The sequence below is a fragment of the Rhododendron vialii genome, chromosome 4a (assembly GCF_030253575.1).
Source record: "Rhododendron vialii isolate Sample 1 chromosome 4a, ASM3025357v1".
Classification (NCBI taxonomy): domain Eukaryota; kingdom Viridiplantae; phylum Streptophyta; class Magnoliopsida; order Ericales; family Ericaceae; genus Rhododendron; species Rhododendron vialii.
In genome coordinates this window covers 12,690,465-12,711,952 of record NC_080560.1, presented here as the reverse complement: position 1 = coordinate 12,711,952, position 21,488 = coordinate 12,690,465, and the positions used below count along the sequence as shown (strand labels likewise).

The 21,488-nt window shown below is 39.5% G+C and overlaps 1 protein-coding gene, 1 long non-coding RNA gene and 1 other non-coding gene across 3 annotated transcripts; 1 reads left to right on the top strand and 2 right to left on the bottom strand.

Moving 5' to 3' along the window:
• Positions 1–3,230: 3,230 nt before the first annotated feature.
• Positions 3,231–11,441, bottom strand: LOC131324393 (apyrase 2-like). Its single transcript, XM_058356341.1, has 9 exons — positions 10,734–11,441; positions 8,736–8,864; positions 8,565–8,621; positions 8,387–8,479; positions 6,536–6,741; positions 6,175–6,263; positions 4,290–4,507; positions 3,999–4,188; positions 3,231–3,668 (listed from the first exon to the last, which is right to left on the bottom strand). The coding sequence occupies exons 1-9, from the start codon at positions 11,061–11,063 to the stop codon at positions 3,553–3,555; spliced, it is 1,428 nt and encodes a 475-aa protein (XP_058212324.1). The 5' UTR covers positions 11,064–11,441; the 3' UTR covers positions 3,231–3,552.
• Positions 9,294–9,401, bottom strand: LOC131324937 (small nucleolar RNA snoR100). Its single transcript, XR_009199520.1, has one exon. It is a non-coding gene; the product is annotated as a small nucleolar RNA snoR100 (small nucleolar RNA).
• Positions 11,442–17,824: 6,383 nt separating the features above from the next.
• LOC131324392 (uncharacterized) lies at positions 17,825–19,344 on the top strand. The gene is made up of 2 exons (XR_009199320.1): positions 17,825–18,775; positions 19,121–19,344. It is a non-coding gene; the product is annotated as an uncharacterized LOC131324392 (long non-coding RNA).
• The last annotated feature ends 2,144 nt before the right edge of the window (positions 19,345–21,488 follow it).

Below are 21,488 nucleotides of genomic sequence, written 5' to 3'. Positions count from 1 at the left end.
TTGGTCTTGGAAGATGGCAAAATTGCAACTGAGAAGATGACCCCATTATTGATTCATGATCCGGTTTCGGATGTTAGGGTGTTTGACAAAGGATTTTGGAATCTATCAAAAGTGGGTTTTTTAAATCAAGCAGATATGAAAATGGTTGAACTTAACCCGGCCCATGCTAAATCTATTGATGGTATCCAGTTAGTTGTGGACCTCGACCCAATTAAGACTAAAGAAATGGGGAAAGGAAATTGGAAGCATAAGTCGATTGAAAAAATGTTGGGTGCTCCTAAATCTAAGAAGAAAGAAGAAAAAATGCGCTGTGTTTAGATCTGCGATTGCTGCTGCGGCATTATATCCGCTTTTTTCAGAGACACTAACATGTTACACCTTGATGATGCAAAGGCTACTCGGTCTATTGAGAAAATCTTGGGCGAAGATTATTTGGGTGTTGATGAGGAAGCTTTAAGTAAATTCATGATTGATCATTTGTCATCTCAAGGGCAGGTGGTTGGGTCTTGGGTGTGTTTTGTCTCTTCTTTGGATTTTTGGCCGGGTTAGCTTCTTGCCATCTAGGGGTGGTTATTTTTCCCTTCTGGTTCCTAGCAGCATATAATTGTTGGAGTTCTTCTTGCTCTGTTTGATGTCTCGTGATTTGGATCCTTTTAATTTTTGTAATCTATTTTCAAAGATTAATAAATTTTCTTTGCTGTTCAAAAAAAGAAAAATCAGCTTGATTGGATATCAATAGATCAATCAAAAGATGAATTTTAGTTTATAAAATACACGATGATCTGATCCTATCAAGTTAAACTGTCCATGACCATCCATTTTATAAACAAAATTTTAAAATTTTGATATACCCATCGATGTCCAGTAAATCTAATTTTTTGAATGAGAATACTACTCTGCGGGTCCTACAAAACAAACAATTTAGATTGAAAATTAACGCACCATAGGTCCCAAAATGATGGTGTAAAACCCATAGTTTCCGCCACTAACGGAAGGAATTTAATCTCAAAAAGCATATATATAGTTGTTTAGACTTGAGACTAAATCCATGTTTCAAGAATCAAGAAGCAAGACAGTTGGATATAAAGGGACAGATAAGGTTTTATCCATTATACTTTAACCCTTCAATTGTTAAGTTAATCGATTAATCCTTTCAATAATTTTGTTAGATTAAAAGTCAAAATTTTGACTCATATGGGTTTGGTAAAAGTTCTAGAGATAATCACATACGTACCAAACCCTAGTGTTTGACGTGTTTCAAAAATCAAACCCATAGTTCTTTTTTTTTTTTGGACTATTTAAACCTTGGACTTTCTAACTAATCACAACTCACCCGCTCTATTTGTTTATTTATCTCTATTATAAAACAGAAAGGTGTGGAAACAAGTTGTTGGAACGGCTTAGATTCATTTGATCCAAAGGCTGTAGTGCATCCTCCCACTTTCTGGTTAAGTGTCAACGGTTTTCACCTAAATCACACAACTGCCATCCCCTTTCAATCGGGATGCGTAATGCCGTAGGCACGGGCTAGCACTAGTTTTTGGATAATTCAGGTGCCCGAGCCTACTTACATACACCTCGACTAATCTTAGATGATCAATCTAGCTACCGCTCTAGTACCAAAGTATCTAACCATTACGCTTTTATAGTGAAACGACCATAGATTAATATGTAATTACTCAATTTAATTCCAAGCTATTACAAAATCAAATTGTAAATAAATCCAATTCCCACAGTTTCAAGAGGAGAGACAGTTGGCTATTAAGGGACAGATGGGATTTCACCCTTAATTTGTTAACTTATAGTCTGTTAATCCTTTCAAGATTAGTTAATGAACTCGGGTTTTGTTTGAGTGAAAAGTCCAAAATTTTGACTTTGTCTTTTGGGGTTTGGCAAAACGTTTTTCGTTTGAGGCTAACCCCTCTTCACCCAATACCGCTGTGACAGATTTCCTCGCCGACAACCAACGAAGTAAGAAAAAGTCTTCCCCGGCTTTTTGGCACGTCTTTTAGTTGTCTTCTTTTAATTCTTACAGTTTTTAGGTCAAATTTTTACGTCATGTTTTTGTCTCGACGAGAGGATTTGAAAAAATATAGAAATATAAACCAAAATTGAAAAATGTGTTGAAAAATAAAATTTTATCAAAGAGAATTTGGTGGGACTCATACTGTGTGAGATGAGTCCAACAACAATGAACAAATTCCATTAAGAGATGAATGAGAAATTGTCTCATTATGAAAATTGGAAAAGCCAAATGACATGTGTGCGCGCCGTTACCAAACACCTAAATTAGACCGGGGCCGGAGCCGAAACTCAGGATTCGTGGGCTCGCGACCTGTGATTCGAGGTCTGTGGTCTATAGTCTAATCTAGATTGGTTTGAAATTGATTGTGCTTCATATTGATTGTACAAAGAAAATTGAAGACTGTTTGGATGTCAGAAATTTCAAAGGCAAATGAAACATCTCTTTAGAATCCAAATTCTCTTATCTGGACACGACAGGAATGTGACTCGCAAATCATAGTCTCTTAATCCGGCAGGAGAAATAAGAAATATTTATAGACGGATGTCCAATCAACTTGAAATTTTTTTCACATGTATACTTTCTACTAAAAGTAAACGCTTTGGATCATAATACCAGGCTCGAGATGACGCAAATTTCGAGAGCACAATAGTACTCCGGATCAATATCATGAGCCTTCAACCAATACAATCCTGGTAGTGGTAAAGTAACAAAAATTTCACTTCCACACAGCCAATCATTGTGCCCTAATGTGAAGGGAAAACTAGATCACTTACTTCAAGCCCAAATCACATAATTCGCGTGTCCGTGCATGAGCAGAGGCGCGATCAAAAAAGCGTCTTTGAAACACATCTCAAACTACTAAAATTCGCAAGAGCTAGAATTGAGAGCTTAAGCGCATTGCAAGGTTTAAAAGTGAGAGCGCGAGGCATTTTAAAAGATTACGTGACTAAGCATTTCGAGGGGCAGGAGAAGAAAAAAATCTCAAACTACTAAAATTCGCGAGAGCTAGAATTGAGAGCTTGAGCGCATTGCAAGGTTTAAAAGTGAGAGCGCGAGGCATTTTAAAAGATTACGCGACTAAGCATTTCGAGGGGCGGGAGAAGAAAAAAATAACAGTCTTCCAATCCCATTCAACAACCAAATTTGGCCTCTTGGCTAACTTCTACTTTTTAGTCTTTCCTACCAAACATGACGTAAAGCAAGATTTTCAAACGATAGAAATATTAATAACATCAAAAGTTCACTGGTAAGGCGAATAAAAATGAATTTAAATGCCTCCAATAATCCTTTCTCAAGTTGTGAATTAGCAAAATTTATGTAACTTGATTACAAATAAAACAAATGATAATGTGATTTCTAGTTGTTCCTTGCAAATAACCCCAAATTCATTTTTACCTGGTCAACTGGACACTGCTGAGCTCAAACAGGATAACATCTCTGCTAGCAAATAAGGCCATTACATGACCATAGGAAGCAGTGGAACCAAAAATTGGATCAATCAAATAAGCGACCAATGCGATCACTGGTTATGTCAACGATGAAACAGCCTCAATTGCACTGCCTAATGGCCATGCTGCCTCAACTTTGGAATTTTGGTACTCAACTCTCTTTACCAATGTTATCTCCTGGTCTGGATCTAGACCTGTACAAAAGAAGCAGCATTCAGTTTCCAAGAGCAAAATATTAATATGACGTCAGGAATTACGACAACATTAACTTGGCAGAAGACTACGGCTCTGTTTGTTTCACTGTAACACATTCTCTTGGAAAGCATTTTCCTTGCTTTCAATAATTGGCCGTATGATTCAGGTAGAGTGTTTTGCCCGTAAACTATTTTACGCGTACACAGCAGGAAATGGCTTTATTCCCAAGTTAACATCCTAACTCCAGAAGACGCAATTAACGTAATCAGCTAACACATTTTTCATTTTTACTCGTAACAAACGAAGCGCAAAATGTGGGGAGAACTTACCAAACCCATCTACAAGCAATGTGAACTCGTACACAAGATCCATGCATAAGTATGGCAGGTTATCCTCCTCTACGAGTGGATATCTTGATTTGGCATCCTCGAGACTTGTTTCACAAGCATGTTTAGCTTCATTCGCAAAATACATAGGACGAACTTTGGCAACAGGCTGATTTGGATCTACAAAGCCAGCCTATATGGGAAATAACTTTATTCAGCATTCCTTTTGCCACATAACAAAAAAGTGAAATAGATTATATTACTGAACACATCTAGAGCAGGAATGATTAGTACCTCAGCAGCCCTGTCAAAGAAAAATGAGGCAACAAATAAATTCGTCTGTCCATCCCCACCTCCACCATTCCATATCCCACCAAACGTGCATTTCATATGCGTACATGTTGGTTCGTTAACTCTGAGAATTTTAGTAGCTACTCCCCTACATTTTTCCATGCTTGAACCAGAGGAAGAAGCTGATGCAGGATAAGATTCTCCTCCATAGTTGTAGTGCCCTTGAATGGAAAACATACATAATTAACAGTGGTTTATTATATTTCCTACCAATAAAAAGCAAAGAAATTGAACAAAATGACAACCTCTATTACACTAAGGGTATGTTTGGTTTGATGGAATCAACGTTGGAAAGGAATGGTCATTCCATGGAATACTTATTCCCATGTTTGGTTCACCATTAAATGATGGAATGATCAATCCAAATGGAATCACCGTTCATCCTAGTAAAGGAATTGTCATTCCATTTCTTTGCCACACCAAAATTATTAATGTCACTCTAAGATTCACTATTGCCACACCAAAAATTACTATTGCCACTCCAAAATTACTATTGCCAACCCAAAATTTACTATGGCCACTCCAAAATTACTATTGTCACTCCAAAATTATTACTTCCTCTCCAAAAATTACTATTGCCACACGATTCCATTGTGGATGAGAATGGCTATTCCTAAGTACAACCAAACTTGGAATGGAAAGGATATTCCAATCTCATTTCCTCCAATTCCATTCCATTGTAAGTAGCAGATGCCCAACTAGCATCGCAAATCCTCACAAAGTTCAAGTGGCCGATAGGAGACTTAACAAATTCATTAAGAATCCACATAACTAGGGGTGTCAAAAGGATGGGTTTGGGACCTTCGGTGAATTTGAGCGGGTTGTAAATGGGTTGCTTTCCCGTTTACAACCTAGTTAGCTAGCTAATTGTTACACATAACCAACCCAAACCATTTATTTATAGTGAGACCAACCAGCCCCTTAACCCAATTGCATATCCATATTTCCAATTACATATCAAATATATGTCTATGTCCAGGAAAAAAAAAAGGGGTGTGGCATTAATAAATTTTTGCAGAGTGTTAGCAATTTTGTGTGACATTAGTAAAATTTGGAGTGGTATTACTGATTTTGTTGTGGCAATTGTGGGTTTTAGGGTGTGGAGTAGTAAATAAGGTGTGGTAATATTGAATGTCACGCAGCGGACTAGCAGTAGTAGTTTGTGCTATTAATGGATAAAACTATAGTTTGACCCATTGGATCCATTTACATCCATTTAAGACTCGTTCAAGATGAGTCCAATTGGGTTCGGACACATTGCAAACCATCTCATTTGGAGCAAAAGTACACATCAGTTTTAGGATGCGTCATTTGGAGACTTGAGAGAAAGAGCTCTGGAGGTGTAAAATAATTTTCCAAATAAGATACAATGTTGTTTGTCAAGCTAAATGTAGCTTCTAGGTTCCAACGTTTGAATTACCTTCTCTCAAGGCTTTTCCCAGATTCCCGTTAAAATCTTGACTCAAACAGTGGTTTGAGTTATAACAATCATTACTGTTGACCAAAAGTGTACTTTGCTCTTCTTGAGTGCTCCAAATTCAAACACAGGAAGTACAAAATTTTGTTTATTTATCAGTCTCATGACATGGTCATACCGACTCATACAAAGCCACTAGTTCACTTGTCATGATGTCTATGTCACTTATCTAGAATTGCACAGAAACTCGTGAACATATTTGTTGCTATAAACAATATTAAGCTTTAGTATGTCATGCGATGCATCTCTACATCACAAGAATCTTAGAGAAAAGAACAATGTGCAACATGAATAGTAGTACCGATGTCAAGACAACTTCAAGCCTTACAAAATTGAAAGAATTGGGCGTACCATCATATCCAACCAAGATACAGGGGCTTCCAGAGTATCCAACCTTCAAGATCTCAGCCCGAGCGGCTAATAAACCATAGTTCAAGTAACTGAACACCACATGTGGAAGTTGTATTAATTGATCTATTTAACAATTCTATTTTTTATCAGCATAGCAAAATTAGGATGTTACCATAAAATCAAAAGTTTTGTTCACAAAAATGCAAATACAACACTGTTCATAGACATTGAGTAGCTTAAGCTATGTGAACTGAAGTATGTCTGGATAGTATATATAGGTAGTATAAGGCAATGCCCTGTCCAGGGTAAGGAAATCATCAGTCTTGAATATAGCAATCGTTACAACAAAGGAGAAACAAACCTGTGAACATAGAGGTAATAATTTTTTCCTTTGAGATGCATTTTCTTCACATATGTATCCTCCCCATTGGATATCCTTGGAGCATTTGCAGCATCTGTCTCTGAGATAGCATATGCCATTTGTACTGATCCACCTCCAAGGTCAACTACTCCAACTGTATCTGAGTATTTCTTACCCAAACTCCCCAGTAGATAGTTTACCGTTACCTGTATAACCATATGCAACATCAGACAGTCCCAATTCCCAAATATGCCAAAACTAAACCGCGCCTTTTGTCCTAAATATGCCTGCTCACTAGTAAAGATTGCATGGATACATCATAAAACAACTGCTATTCTTGTTGTTATGATTGAAGTTTTTCTATATTGAAAGCAAACAACCGCTATTCTTGTTGACATTTGCCTCTGTTTTGCACTAGCTATATTGAAATAAGGTGAAAGTACATAAACACCCCCTCAACTATCACTATTTCTTGTAAACACCCCCTCACATTTAAAAGCGCCCACGGAGACCCCCTCAACTATTCCCGTTACCCAAGTGACACCCTTCCTTCTTAGAACTGTTTGCTAGAAGGTCACATGTCAGTAATTTGGGCCTTTTTGGACAAAAATGCCCTCTCATAAAGAACCATTTTGTTATGCCAGTTCATCTCTCTCTCTCTCTCTAAAAACTACATGGTACATGGTACAAGATGACAACAGGCAAGGCAGGTCCTGCACCTGGTCTTGAGTGCTGCATGTATGGAGATTATGGCCTTGAGCACAGGTAACAACCCAACAAATAGTATCTTCGATTTTCTAAATCTTGAATAGATTCAAATCCAAATCCCCGAATTCCTTTGATTCCTCAGTTTTCTTATCTGGGTTTTCAGATTTCACCTCAAATTACCAAAAAAAATTGACAATTTTTGCTTTTGGGGCTATCCAATTTTTTCAGGTACTGTAGCAACCAATATCCAAAAGCAGAGTCGTATAGGGTTTGCAATTGGTGCCTGATTCAAACAGAGAAAACACAACTCTCTCCCAATAATTCATCATCATCATACAAAACTCAAAATCAATTTTACAGAGCAACATGAAGTGGCAAACTCTACCAGTTGGTTAGAGAAACACAAGCAATGAAGCCGGACCCAATCGAAGTGCAAACAGGGAAACGATGTCGTCGGGGTCGAATTTGGGAAATTTTCGATTGTAGAAGCGGAGCTTGACGGTGAAGAGGGATCTGTGGCTTGGCGGCGAGGAGGCCAGTCGCGATGGGGGTTTTGAGTCGTGGTGGTATGAATGGTGGTTTGGCGGAACGGCTTGGCGGCAGGGGTTGGAGGTGTGCCAGGGGGTGGTCGGAGGACGGTTGTTCAATGCAAGGAGAGGAGAGATTAATAAGTACAGAGAGAGTGGGGATGGCCGGGGTCGAAGCTTTGCTGTTGGTGGCACTGCCAGTGGCGGTGGTGGTGGTCGCCGATCACTCTCCTCCTCCTCCTCTCTCTCTCTCTCTCTCTCTCTCTCTCTCTCTCCGAACCAGAACTAGGGAGGGGTGGGGAAAATAATTTCAGGGTTTTTTTGAAATTATCATGTAAGAGTATAATATAATAGGGGTATATTCGTCAATTTATCCATTCCGTTAACGGAGTTTGTCATTATTTCGTTTCCAGTAGTTGAGGGGGTCTCCATGGGCGCTTTTAAATGTGAGGGGGCGTTTACGAGAAACAGTGATAGTTGAGGGGGTGTTTATGTACTTTCACCTAAACACTAGCTATGAAAATGGAAAAAAAGAGGAAACATCTAAAGAGGAGTCCTAATCTGCCACTCCACAAACGAGTTTACATACACAGCATGTTAAGTTTGATAAACATACCCACAGATAAGCACCTTCTTGAGTTCCATCCAATACTGTGACCCAATCAGCCTTAGATACAAAGGTGCTGTCATCCTTTAAAAAATCTCTGACCTATTGAATATAGAATTGAAATCCACTGGTGAATAAAATGCTCAAGGAAACTTTGAACAAAGAGCAGAAAGGAGTTTGACATTACCGCTTGCAAAATTTGATCAGATGCATCACCTTGCAACAGCCTCAGACCTGCAGTTGCCTGAGTAGACTTCAACATTAGAATTGGGTGCATGAAGAAGCATAAAGTCACCCGTAACAGCCTTTTAGTAAGATCATGTCACAAAAAGCTTTAGCAGCTATACAAATTACTCACCCCAACTCTAACTGGCGTCTTTTGCTGCAACTCCTGTGGAACAACACTTTTGGCTTGCTCCAAAAGGGACAATAGAGAAAGTGCAGCAGCCTTGGGATCTTTTGCGTATGAACTCAGCCCTGGTTTTTTCTACAATAAAAGTGCCGTTAAACAAACACTCCCAGAATACCGTTATACATAGTTGCATAGCAAACAATGATGGATCCAAGGGGCGACTGTGCCAAAACTTAGACAAAAATTGTCCTAGTTTATTAAGTTTCTACATAATCCCAAAATCATAATGGTATGCACCCCTATTGGTGTATTCTTGATATCCTGTAAGTGTAAACAGGTTACGAGAAACTGCGAGACTGCGAGCAAATTTCTAACTCCCATTAGCACTTTACTACAACAACAACAATAACAAAACCCATCCAGTCCTCTAATCATTGGTGGCATGGGCGGGGGAGAATTGGAGTCAGACCTAACCTTTGGCAATATATGCACAAAGTGGCTGCTCTCGGAATACCACTGAAACAAGAGCCCCCTATACCTCCAAGAACCGAGGAGCTAAAGGGACGTTTTGCTACGGAACCATGCCCCCAAATCAAAGCTGAAAGGCATTAGAGAAGACAAGCCTAGAGACCCAAATCAATTTCTGTGCACATTACCATGCTTCCTTCATTCATAATCCAGAGCAACAACGTGGTAAATTGCACATCCCATTAGCACTTTACTAACTTTCAAGTATTTTTTGTTGTTTTCTCTAATTTTTATTAGATTTTGCGTCACATCATTAGTCTCGAGAAAAGAGAAACTGGAAAGATATAAAAATATAGCCCAAAGTTGAAAAAAAAAAAAACAATAAAGAAGACCAACAAGACACTAAAAGTCTTGAAAAGTTAGCCCAAAGGGGCTCTTAATTTGTTAAGTCAAACTGTGTTTTCTGTCATCAGCAAGTATGCTGATAAATTAACGTATTGGCCTCGATATTATATTGATTTTGGAATTTCGTATAGTTAAACTGTTTATCATATAGCATCAATTTCGGGATGATAATTTGATGGTTATGATTGATTCTCAGTTGCAAAAATTGAACGAATTTCACAAAGATGTGACGGATTGCTCATTATTAGCTCAACTTATGGCAATGGCCAAAGATTGATAGTTGCAGGCTTGCAAATTAAAGTACGGGATGGAAAACTATAAGTTTGATATTTACAAGTTTCAAAAGTGGTCATAAATTTCTGTATTGTGCTCCTAGTGTTGGTCAAAACAGAAAAGGCAACAAATTATCTTCTTGTTGAAAGATTGATTCTAATTGACAGATCGCTGCTTCTGTTTGGCTTTCTCCTATATCAACTGAGACATTGGAACATAGTACACACATATTCCACTATAAAAGTTATTATAAAGAAATTGAGCAACAATAAACAAGATCCAAGACAATGTTCCAGCTAGTTACGTGATCACACATATTCAGATTGGCATACTCAAAGTTTCAAGATTTATGATAACACAGATAAAACACGAAGATGACTGTCAAGCACTACTTACTACTTCGCATGCCTTACTTCAATTCATTGAGGCATACACACATAGTATTCCACATTAAAACGTACTCCCTCTGTCCCATTTTGTTTGTCTATTATTCATTTTGCCTCTTTCGTATCTATTACCTCCGCTCCCCCTCAGGACTGGCTCAAAGGGTTTTTAGTGCCCAAGGCCTAATAAAAAAAAGTGTGCCCTTAAAAGAGTTAATAGTCCCGCTCTCAATCCCCACCCTAGCGAATTTTAGTAGTCTGGGATATTTTCAAAAACACTTTCAAGCTCACGCTCGCACATTGTGTCACTTAGGCCGAAATTGATTTTGTACTTAGAATATCTCAGCCATTTGGTAAGTTACGGTCTCGCGCGAAGCAAGAATCCTTGATCCGTCCCTGATCCAACAGGACCAACACCAAACAACTCCATAAAAACACAGAAATACCAACAAGACGAAACGAAAAGCGGTTTTACCTGAACGAAGAGCTCGAGATCTTCCCCAATGTGAACGAGATCCAAGTTCCGATCGAAGCAAAACACGTGCACACGGCTCCCGGAACTCCCCGCATCAAAGATAACCACGTAGCTCTTACTACCACCGGGAGCGTATTTACGGTTGGCGAGAGAATCAACCGAATCGGACGACGGAGAAGAGCAGAGGAACGAAAGCAGGCAGACGAGGAGCACGAGCGTGGAGGCCACGAGGACAGGCTTTCTCAGCCGGCGCATCTTCTCGGGCAGGGACTCGCCGTAGTACTGCCTGCCGCCGTTGCTGTTGTTGCTGCTGCGCTTCGAGGGCGGCATCTTGTCGGGCTGATCCGCGGGGAGGAGCTCTGCGGCGGACGGGGATCTGTAGCGGATCTGGCCGGTTGCGGCGGCGGGGAAGGGGTGGGAGGACGAGTCCTGGTGAGCGGACTCCAGATCGTCGGCTGACTCCAGGTTTTATAGAGGGTGGAGGGGGTGGAATTGGAAGCAGAAGAAGAAAGGTTTTTTACTGAGACGGTGACTGGGGTAGTGTATATTTCCTTCGCTTTCTTTTTTTCATAGTCACGCTTCCTTCCCTCCCTCCCTCCCTCCCCGCAGCTCCACACGGCGGATTTCAAAACTGATCCGATCCCCCTCTTGTATTTTACTCCAACCAGATCGTGCGTTTTTCAACACTAGTACGCGTTTTTTTTTTTTTTCCTTCTCTAGGATCACCTCACCATCTTCACCGTTTCATGTGGAGCCCACCCCCGGCCCCACAAATGTACGAAAAAGAATATTTATAAATTTTGTATGGAGCTGAAAATTAACTCAACCGCGTATAGTAAATATATTTTTTGAATTTGTAAGGCGAAATTGTCGTTTCGTCCGTACAAATCTAGAAAACGTATCTGCTGATATGCGACTAAGTTGATTTTTATAGGATCCCATAAATAATCTTTTAAAATTTAATGGTATTTTTTTTGTACTTTTGTGGGGCCGGAGTGGTGGAAATGATGCGATGATCGTAGCACTTCTGTTTTTCTTATAAAATAGATGTTCAAGTTTGTTTGCGTGCACATCGATTAATTACAGGGACTTGAAGTGGCCCTTAGGTTTGGGAAGCACTTATTTGCCCTTTGGGTTTCATTGGGCTTCATGTTCTGTGGATGAAAAAAAAGAAATAATTTTCACGCTTGCTTTTTTACGATCCACAATTTTTTATTGTTTTAATCTATATGAATTTACAATGGTGCTCCTGGACTTGGGGAAGTTGCTTTTTGACGCAGGCAGAAGCGAGTTCTTTAATTCCCGAGTCCACAGGACTGGAATCCACTAGAATAAGAAATAACTCTCAAGAGAAATATTATTGAAGATGAAAAATTAAGTGCCTTGACCTTATGCCTTACAAGCCTTGACTTTATGCCTTACCTTACAAGAATACTACTACTAGGATCTTAACCAAAAAGGAAAGCAATCAAAAATCTAAATCAGCCAAAGATTATGGCAGAACATGTTACTAAAATAGAAAAGGAAAATTCTAATACCCTTCCATCTATTACCAATCAATCATCTAGATATCCAATCATTCACCAATCAATCACACATTTTTTATGATTGTAATAATAGCATTATGTCCTGCATCAGTCACCTCCACTGCAGGAGAACTCGCCTTCGAGTTACTCTCAGGATATAATGGCTTATATGGATAGTACTCGAACAAATCTGCAACGTTGAAGGTAGAAGAAATCTGCATATGCTCTGGAAGATCAATGATATAAGCGTTGTCATTAATTTTCATCTTGACTAGAAAAGGACCATACTTCCTGTCCGCTAACTTGCTGTAAGTTGCTATAGGGAGCCTACTCTTGCGTAGATAAACCATCATTTGATCACCCTCTTTGAACACTTTAGCTCGACAATGTTTGTCGCCGCTGCTTTATGCTTTTTGTTGGCCTCTTCTAAGCTCTGTTTCACCTCAACAAGAATATTCTGAACCCGTTGTGCCATGTTCTCTACTGCGACGCTCTAACATAGAAGCGTTGGTAAAGGAGCCAAATCAAGTGCAAACTGTGGAGGATTAGTGTAGACAACTTCTAAAGGGGTCTTTCCCGTTGACCTATTCACTGTGCTATTGAATGCAAACTCGATTTGAGGAAGAGCTTCTTAGCCTTCAAACCTCGCCTTCAAATAAGGTTGAGAAAAACCCCAAGCGTAGGGCTAGGTCGTCGGTAGCATAATAACCGGAAAGTCCGGGATCGTACCCACAGAGAATCGAAAATAGCTTATTCGGAATGTAGGTTTTATATGGTGACTTGTGGCGTTTAAGACGGCCAACTTGATTTTGCTTTTAACGGTGGAAAGGCTAAAGCAACAAATTAGATAAGAGATTAATAAACTAAAAGAGGCAAGTCTAGGGATCGTCTAAACCTTGACTTAAGCTGTTACCGGTTCTCAATTATAACTCAAGCGAGAGTCACGACCGCGCGCTTACACTCAGAAGATTTAGCTTTAAAAGACTATGTGTTATCAAAAGATGTGATTAACCAGAATTAAATCAACCTATTCTTGCTAATGTATCTAACACGTAGGAGGCCACGAGCCCTCAATATGCCACTTGCCAAGACCGCTTGACTAAACGACATACTAAGGAGTTAACACCTCTCGCTTAGACCAAAATGGCTAGGTTAATGAAATTCCCAAAAACCATGATTTTAAGCCCGAAGGTTTGAGAACCAAATAACCACCTAAGTCATTGGGAAAGAGTTGCCCAAGACTTAGCCAAGATACTACTCACACATATTGAAAAGACTAGAAATTATGCTAAGAATTGAAAACATGATTAACCGATAGAAACGGAAATAAACTTGATTTATATGAAAATCCAACTAGTAGCTACAACATTAATAAGTGAGAAATTAACATAAGACAAATACTTACTTGAGTTCTTAAGGAAATAACTTGAAAAACTTGAAAGACTAACAATGGAAAAACCTATAGAGAAAACTAGGAACTTAAGCCTAAAATTACATATGTGAGAGAGAAAGACTTCCAACCTATTTAAACAAACAAATCCACTCTCTACAAAATATCCTAAAAACATACCAAAAGTATCAACTATTCCATTAATGGAAGGTCCAAAAAGCAGCAAATATCTGACCGAAAGCTCATAGTATCGATACTGATTATGCAAAGTATCGATACCACGCTGCTAAGTTGAAAAGGGTCATTTCCCCGTAACGATCCCGTATCGATACGGATTAAGGTCGTATCGATACAACAAAACCTGTCTTCCCACTAAGCAAACGCGTATCGATACAGCTTAAGGCTGTATCGATACGGAGAGCTTATCTCCAGTCTTCAGGCCAGCCTCCAAGACTTGACACCCGACGGCCCCGGAGCTCCACGACATCTTATTTTCATTCTCGACTACATTTTAAACCTTTCTTTTACCTTTTCTTTACTTTAATTTATTTTTCTCGACTACATTTTAAACCTTTCTTTTACCTTTTCTTTACTTTAATTTATTTAATGAAAATAAGAAAGTAACCCCCATTTGGAAACAATGGCATTACCAGAATTTCAAGATTCCAATTATATCAAAATGTCAACCCCCCACTTTTAGTGTAAAATGAAAAACTGCGCATTTTTCTCAAGCGAAAATGGCTCAAAACATGACCTTGCTCTTCAAATAAAACCTTGTAACTTTGTAGTTACTCTTACAAAAATTCAAGGATCAATTACCGCCATTTTTAATCTCGAGAATCGATACTTTTCCTGAAAGTCATTTTTCCATATTTAGACAGATTTTAAAGGGCCGACAGGATCTTTGGGTATTTGGAAGCATCTGGAGCATTCCTGGCGTTGAAATGCGCTTTATTTGCACGGTTTACCTGAAAACACTAAAAACACACCTTACGTGCAATATCGTTATAAAAGCTAAACAAACGCAAGTTAAAGCAATATAAAACGGGACTAGTCACACCAAATATCTACAATATTGGGTGCTCATCAAGAGCTGCATCCCACTGTTTTGGTTTATCTCTCGAGACACATCTGATCATGTTCCCCAATGATCTATTTGTTACTTCGGTCTGCCCATCAGTCTGCGGATGGCTTGTGCTACTATAATTCAAACTCGTATCGAATCTCCTCCACAATGTTCTCCAAAAATGGCTGAGAAACTTGACGTCGCGATCTGAAGTAATAGTTTTTGGAACTCCATGCAATCGAACAATTTCTCGAAAGAAGAGGTTTGTCACATGAGTTGCATCTGATGTCTTTCTGCAAAGAACGAAGTGCGCCATTTTGGAGAATCTGTTAACTACAACAAAAACAGAATCCATACCTCGTTGAGTCCTTGGAAGTCCCAAGACAAAATTCATGGAAAGATCCTCCCATATATTTTCTGGTATGGGTAATGGAGTGCATAGGCCTGTGTTTTATGATTGCCCCTTTGCCTTTTGACAAACAAGGCACTTTTGCATGAACTTGCCAACATCCCTCTTCATTTGTGGCCAATGATATCGCTCTCTGTCACGTCCCACATGACCTCCTAGGCCACCACCATGCAAGTCCAGGATGATCTTCTCCCTTAGAAATGCCCTTGGAATACATAATTGGTTACCATAATAGAGATAGCCATCCTGCACATAATAATTTCCAGTATCCTGTTTCAGTTGACACTTCCTCCAAACATTACTCAAATCTTCATCTTCTTCATACAATTCCTTGATGAATTCAAAACCAACAATTTCCGAACTAAGAGTTGTAAGTAAAGCTGCTCGCCGACTCAATGCATCAGCCACTTTGTTTTGTTGCCCGGTCCTATGTTTTAAAACAAAAGTGAACCGTTGAATGAAAGAAATCCATCTGGCATGCATTCTGTTCAAGCTGCCCTGTGTATTTACGAACTTCAGTACTTGGTGATCACTATACAGCACAAACTCTCGCTGAACAAGATAATGCTCCCAATGCTTGAAAGCCTGAAGTGCTGCATAGAATTCCTGCTCATAGGTAGTCCATTTCTGTTGTGCCTCGCTAAGCTTCTCACTGAAATATTCCACTAGTCGACCTTCTTTAGATAAGACAGCCTCGAAACCCACAATAGAGGCATCACATTCAACTTGAAATAGCTTGTCAAAGTTTGGCAATGCCAAAACTGGAGCACTGCACAACTTCTCTTTGATCAGCGCAAAACTTTCCTCTTGCTCAATTCCCTACTGAAACTTTCCTTTCTTCATACACTCGGTGATAGGTGCCACGATACAACTGAAGTTCCGAATAAACCTCCTATAAAAAGTAGCTAAGCCATGGAAGCTTCTAACATGACTAACATTTGTTGGAGTTAGCCAATCCCGGATTACCCTGACCTTCTTTTCATCCACTTGAATGCCATTTGCTCCAACAAATCCCAAGAACAACAACTTTTTTGCCATAAAATAGCACTTCTTTAGATTGACATATAAGTTGTTTTCCCGAAGGACGTGAAGAACTTTTTGCAAGTGGCTCATATGATCAACTTCTAACTGGCTGTAAAATAAGATATCATCGAAATACACCACAAGAAATCTGCCAATGAAAGGTTTTAAAACCTGATTCATCACCTTCATAAAGGTGCTTGGTGCATTAGACAACCCAAATGGCATAACTAACCACTCGTATAGTCCTTCTTTTGTCTTGAAGGCAGTCTTCCACTCATCCCCAAACCTAACTCTTATCTGGTGGTAGCCACTAAGCAAGTTGATCTTCGAAAATATTTTAGAGCCTGCAAGCATGTCTAACATGTCACTCAAGCGCGGTATTGGAAACCTGTTCTTTACCGTAATCTTGTTGATTGCCCTGCTATCAACACACATCCTCCAACTCCCATCTTTCTTTGGTGTAAGTAATGCCGGTACAGCACAAGGACTCATACTCTCTCTAATAAGCCCCTTCTGATTCAACTCAGCAACTTGCCTTCGCAATTCTGCACTCTCTGCAGGACTCATTTTGTAGTGTGGAAGATTCAGGAGGCTTGCACCAGGTACCAAGTCAATGCCGTATTGTATGTTCGTCATGGGTGGTAAACCATCAGGAAGTCCATGAGGAATGATGTCTGAAAATTCTTCCAACAAAGGTTAAAGCTCCCCAGAAATGTTAGAATCTGCAATCACTAGTTCTGGTCCCTTGACAACTAAAACAAGAAGTTCGCCTGCCTTTTTCATATCGTCAACAAAATCAAATGCAGGAACTACAACAAAATGATTTCCCCTCCACTTTAGAAGCTTTAGGTAGTCCTTACAATGGAACTAGTTTAATTTTCTTCTTGTTCCAACTAAACTCATATGTATTGTCCCTCCCATTATGAACTATATCAACATCATACTACCAAGGTCTCCCTAGCAGCATATGACATGCATCCATGTCTACTACATCATAAGTTATTGCATCTCTATAACTTTTACCAATTGAAAGAGGAATACAACAAACTTCTATTACCTTGATCTCTGTACCCCTCTTGATCCATCTGATCTTGTAAGGAGAAGGATGAGGCTTGGTCCTCAATTGTAACTTGTCGACGAGAGCCCTCAACACAATATTCTCGCTGCTACCGCTATCAATGATGACATCATACACCTTATGTCGCACCCGTCTCGGATATTTGGTATTTTAATTCACGTATTTAATTAAATTATACGTCACGGGGTTAAATTGCATACATTAGAAGTGCGAGGGCTTGTGTGTGATTTGTGAATTGGAACATGATAGCATGTGGTCTTGTTGGCACACAATAATCTTCCTTAGAGTTTATCAAACTGGATTACGTGTTCTATTTTTTCTTTTCTTCGTTGATACACGTAGAGAGAGAGAGAGGAACGACAGGAGGAAGAAGAGAAGAATAGGGAAAAACTTAGAGAAGATTTAGCTAGCCTTGAATTGAAGTTTAATTAGGTGAGTTTCATCTTCTTAAGTGCTGAAATTCATGTTTCCATGCTAGATTTCATGTTCTGCATCTAATATGCTCTAAATTGAAGCCATGGGAGAGGGTTTTTGAGGTTGGAATTGAGTTTTTATTTCAGAGAATTCGTGTATATGATGAACATACATAAATGTGTTTGAACAAGTTCATAATCTGTCATGTTTTGACGAATTTATTCAAGGTAACTAGAAATCTTCTAAATTCTTGAAAACAATCCTGAAGGTTCATTTGTGAGTCTATTGCATCGTGTTAAATTTTCAGAAAATAACTCGAAGTGTTCTGGCCTACAAAATTCGTGGACTGAACTGGTGTCTGATTCGCGTCTGTGCAGACAGCACAGACACGTGTTGGAAAAATGGGCATAACTTCTTGTTCGGGTGTCGGTTTTACACACTGTTTCTTGATTCTAAAACTAGACTTACATACCTTTCTGAACATGTAAGGTTTGTGCCTTAGTTACTTCTAGGAAAACTCAGTTTCGGTTCTGAAGTTAATGGTTTGTTAACTCTGGAAATCTGGGCAGGTTTTGGAGCTATGTTATTCATCGATGTTGTCATAGTTAAATGTACTTATTGGCTATGGGTTCTCATGAGTCTTAAACACTGATCAATTGGTGATGTTTTGGTGTTAGAATTAATGGAAAAGATTGAGTATGTGATTTTTAATGAGCATTCGATCACAGGCTGTTCTGCAGAAACTACAGAGTTGTGTTTTTAAGTGTGCATCTTTGGACAGTCGTAACTTTGTCATTCGAAATCTATTTAGGACAAACTCTATATCGATATTGGTGTACTGAAAGTCTACTTTCTAATGGTGGTGGTTTCATGACCCAACTTTGATCCTATAAAATGCTACAGTCTTTTAAAGACAGGCTGGTTGTAGGATGTCTTGTTATTTTGGGAGTGTTGTTGTGTTTGAACTTCATGTGTGTTATTCTTTGGCCATTGTTTAGTTCCTTATGAGCTTATTATTCTTGTGTTGATCGTTCGTTGAACTTATTACTAATACGGTTAAACGTGTGGTTATGTAACGAGCTGAGTAATCGGGAGGTGCCAAAACCGTAAGTTGGCATACTTCGGTCGACTCACAGGTGAGTGTGTTTGATATCTTATATCTTCAATGAGATGTTAACATGTTGGTTGTGCATCATGCTATGGTTGGTTTAGTTACTGGCGTGCATGATTGGTGTATGTTGATTGTACCCGTATAAGGTTTGTGGAGTGAGTCACACCTTGTCGTGGCCCGTGCCGTTCTATTTACGGTGAATGGGAGCTTGGTGTGCGGGACACAATACCTTGGGTACATGGGATGTGGTAGATGTGTCACTGCATGTGTTGTGAACATAAATTGTAATTGTTCAGTTAGTTGTTTATGTTGAGTTTTATTGGATTTATTCCATTTCTTACACACTCCTGGTTTTCTTTTGGATTGCCAGATAGCAGGGGTTTGTAGGATGGTCCACTACCAGTTGGCGTTTTGGGGTTGGCTTTGAGGATGTTGATTGTGTCGGTGGTAGTGAGTTGTCATGTATATATAATCGACTCATTTTGTAAAGGATGTTTTGCACTTTAGTTTGCCAAGTATGTAAAGTTATGGGTATAACGTCGACTCTTTTAATAATATTAATGTTAAGTCTTCCGCTGGTTTATTCTGAGTTAATATCTGTTGTTAAGTGATTGTTTGGTTGGCGTTTGAGAATGCCATGTGGCCGCGCCGACTCGGGTCCACAATGGGTGTCGTTTTGCGGGGCGGGGCGTGACACCTTATCATTGATGGTACAGCTAGTTCTGAAGATGTTATGTCGTTGTAGGTCAAACTCATGCTTTGGTGCATACAAAAGTCTCTGCACAACACAAACAACTCGATCTCCATGATCCCCCTCTACAACTTCGACCTTTTCATCATCATTCTGATCTCCGTGGTCATCACTTCCTTCATTCCCAAAATCTGCAGGATCATCCTCAGTTGCATTAACCAAATTAGCCTGTCTTCGGTTTGGACACGTGCTGGAACTATGCCCAAGTTGGTTGCAGCGATAACACTTATCAATGGTTGGACATTGATAAGGATTATTGTTGCGATGATGTTGAGAAATCACTGGTTGTTTGCTCTGAATAGGATCACGTTGGTTGATGCGTTGAGATGCTTGTTGATGCTGAACTACTTGTGGGTTGAATTGCCTGCCCCAATCAAGTGCAGCTCGATTTGAATCAGAAACAGACTTGCTAGTGGATGGAGTCTTGGCTGGTGCCCTCGATAATTGAGACTTCACCTTGTAAGCCAAGTTTACAGCCTCGGACAAATTCCAAACAGTATGAAACACAATCTGATCTTGTATTGGAAGGCCTAGAGCTCCAATATACCTCATCACCTGCTGATTTTCTGTTTCCAATAAGTTGTTACAAGCATTCAGACGATAAAGCTCCTCGGTATAGTCGTTGATTGACTTGTACCCCTGCTTGCAGTTTTGGTACTGCTGGTATAACATTTGTTCATAATCTGGAGGGAGAAACCTTTCTCGCATCAACTGCCTCATCTTGTTCCACGTACGGACAAGTTGTTTCCCTTGCTTTCTGCGATTATGTTGCATCTGCTCCCACCAAGAAGAGGCACCTCCCTTAAGTTTATAAGCCACCAACTTTACCTGCCTTTCCTCCGGATCTTCATATACTCAGAAAAATTCTCAACTTCAGATAACCAGTCAAGGAAACCCTCGACATGAGATGGCCATGAAAATTTTGGAGGTCCACTTTAACCTTGAAATCAGAGAACCCATGGGCCATGGCCACGGCTGTTGCGCTTGGGGTAGTCCCGACACCGTTCAACAAGCACATTGCCAAGTTCCTCATCACTGGAATCATCTACATAGGTTGGTTGCCTACACAGATTGATAGGATCGTTACCACCATCCGGGCGGTCACGAGGCAGATTCTCGTTAACACGCACCCATCCGAGACCCCGATCCTGGTGGCCGCCAAGGTGTAGGCGTGCGAATGATTGTTGCATCTCCGTCAGCATACGTCGAACTTCATCGAACTGTTGTTGGTTCTGCTCATTCGTCCGCTGTTGTTCTTGGACAACTGCCTCTTGAGCACGCACATATGCCCAAAGGGCCGGCACCCCACGTTCTTCGTCATTGGGATGGTTGCTTCCTTCAACGCCATTAGTCATCACTATAAGGAGCGTAGCTGCTCTGATACCAACTGACGCAGGTCAGAAGCGAGTTCTTTAATTCTCGAGTCCACGGGATTGAAATCCACCAGAATGAGAAATGACTCTCAAGAGAAATATTATTGAAGATGGAAAATTAAGTGCCTTGACCTTAGGCCATCCACAGTGGTATAACCAAAAGACAATTGTTGTTAAAGTTAACAATATTTGTGCAAAAAATGGCTCACAATGGTATAATCAAACTTAGCAATATCCTTAGAAATAATCAAATTTTAAGTTTTGGATAATCAAAACTAGCAACCTTTTTCAATAATCCAAATTTGTGAGCCCCACACTACATAAGTTAACTAGTTCTAAAATTTATATACACACGTATTTCAACTACTACTTTATTCTCCTCTTCTTCACTTGCTTTATATCTTCTTCACTTCAACCACAAACTGTTTCTTTTTCTTTTCCTCTAAAAGTAAAGCTCATATTTCTCGATCATTTATAATTTGACTTATCGTTGCTAGATTAAGGTATTTTACTCTTCTGTTACGTCTCTATTTTAGGCTGCATTCTTATGAATTTAACTTAAACTTAACTTAAATTTGAAAATTGTCTTTATTTGAATTTTTTTCGCATTTTTT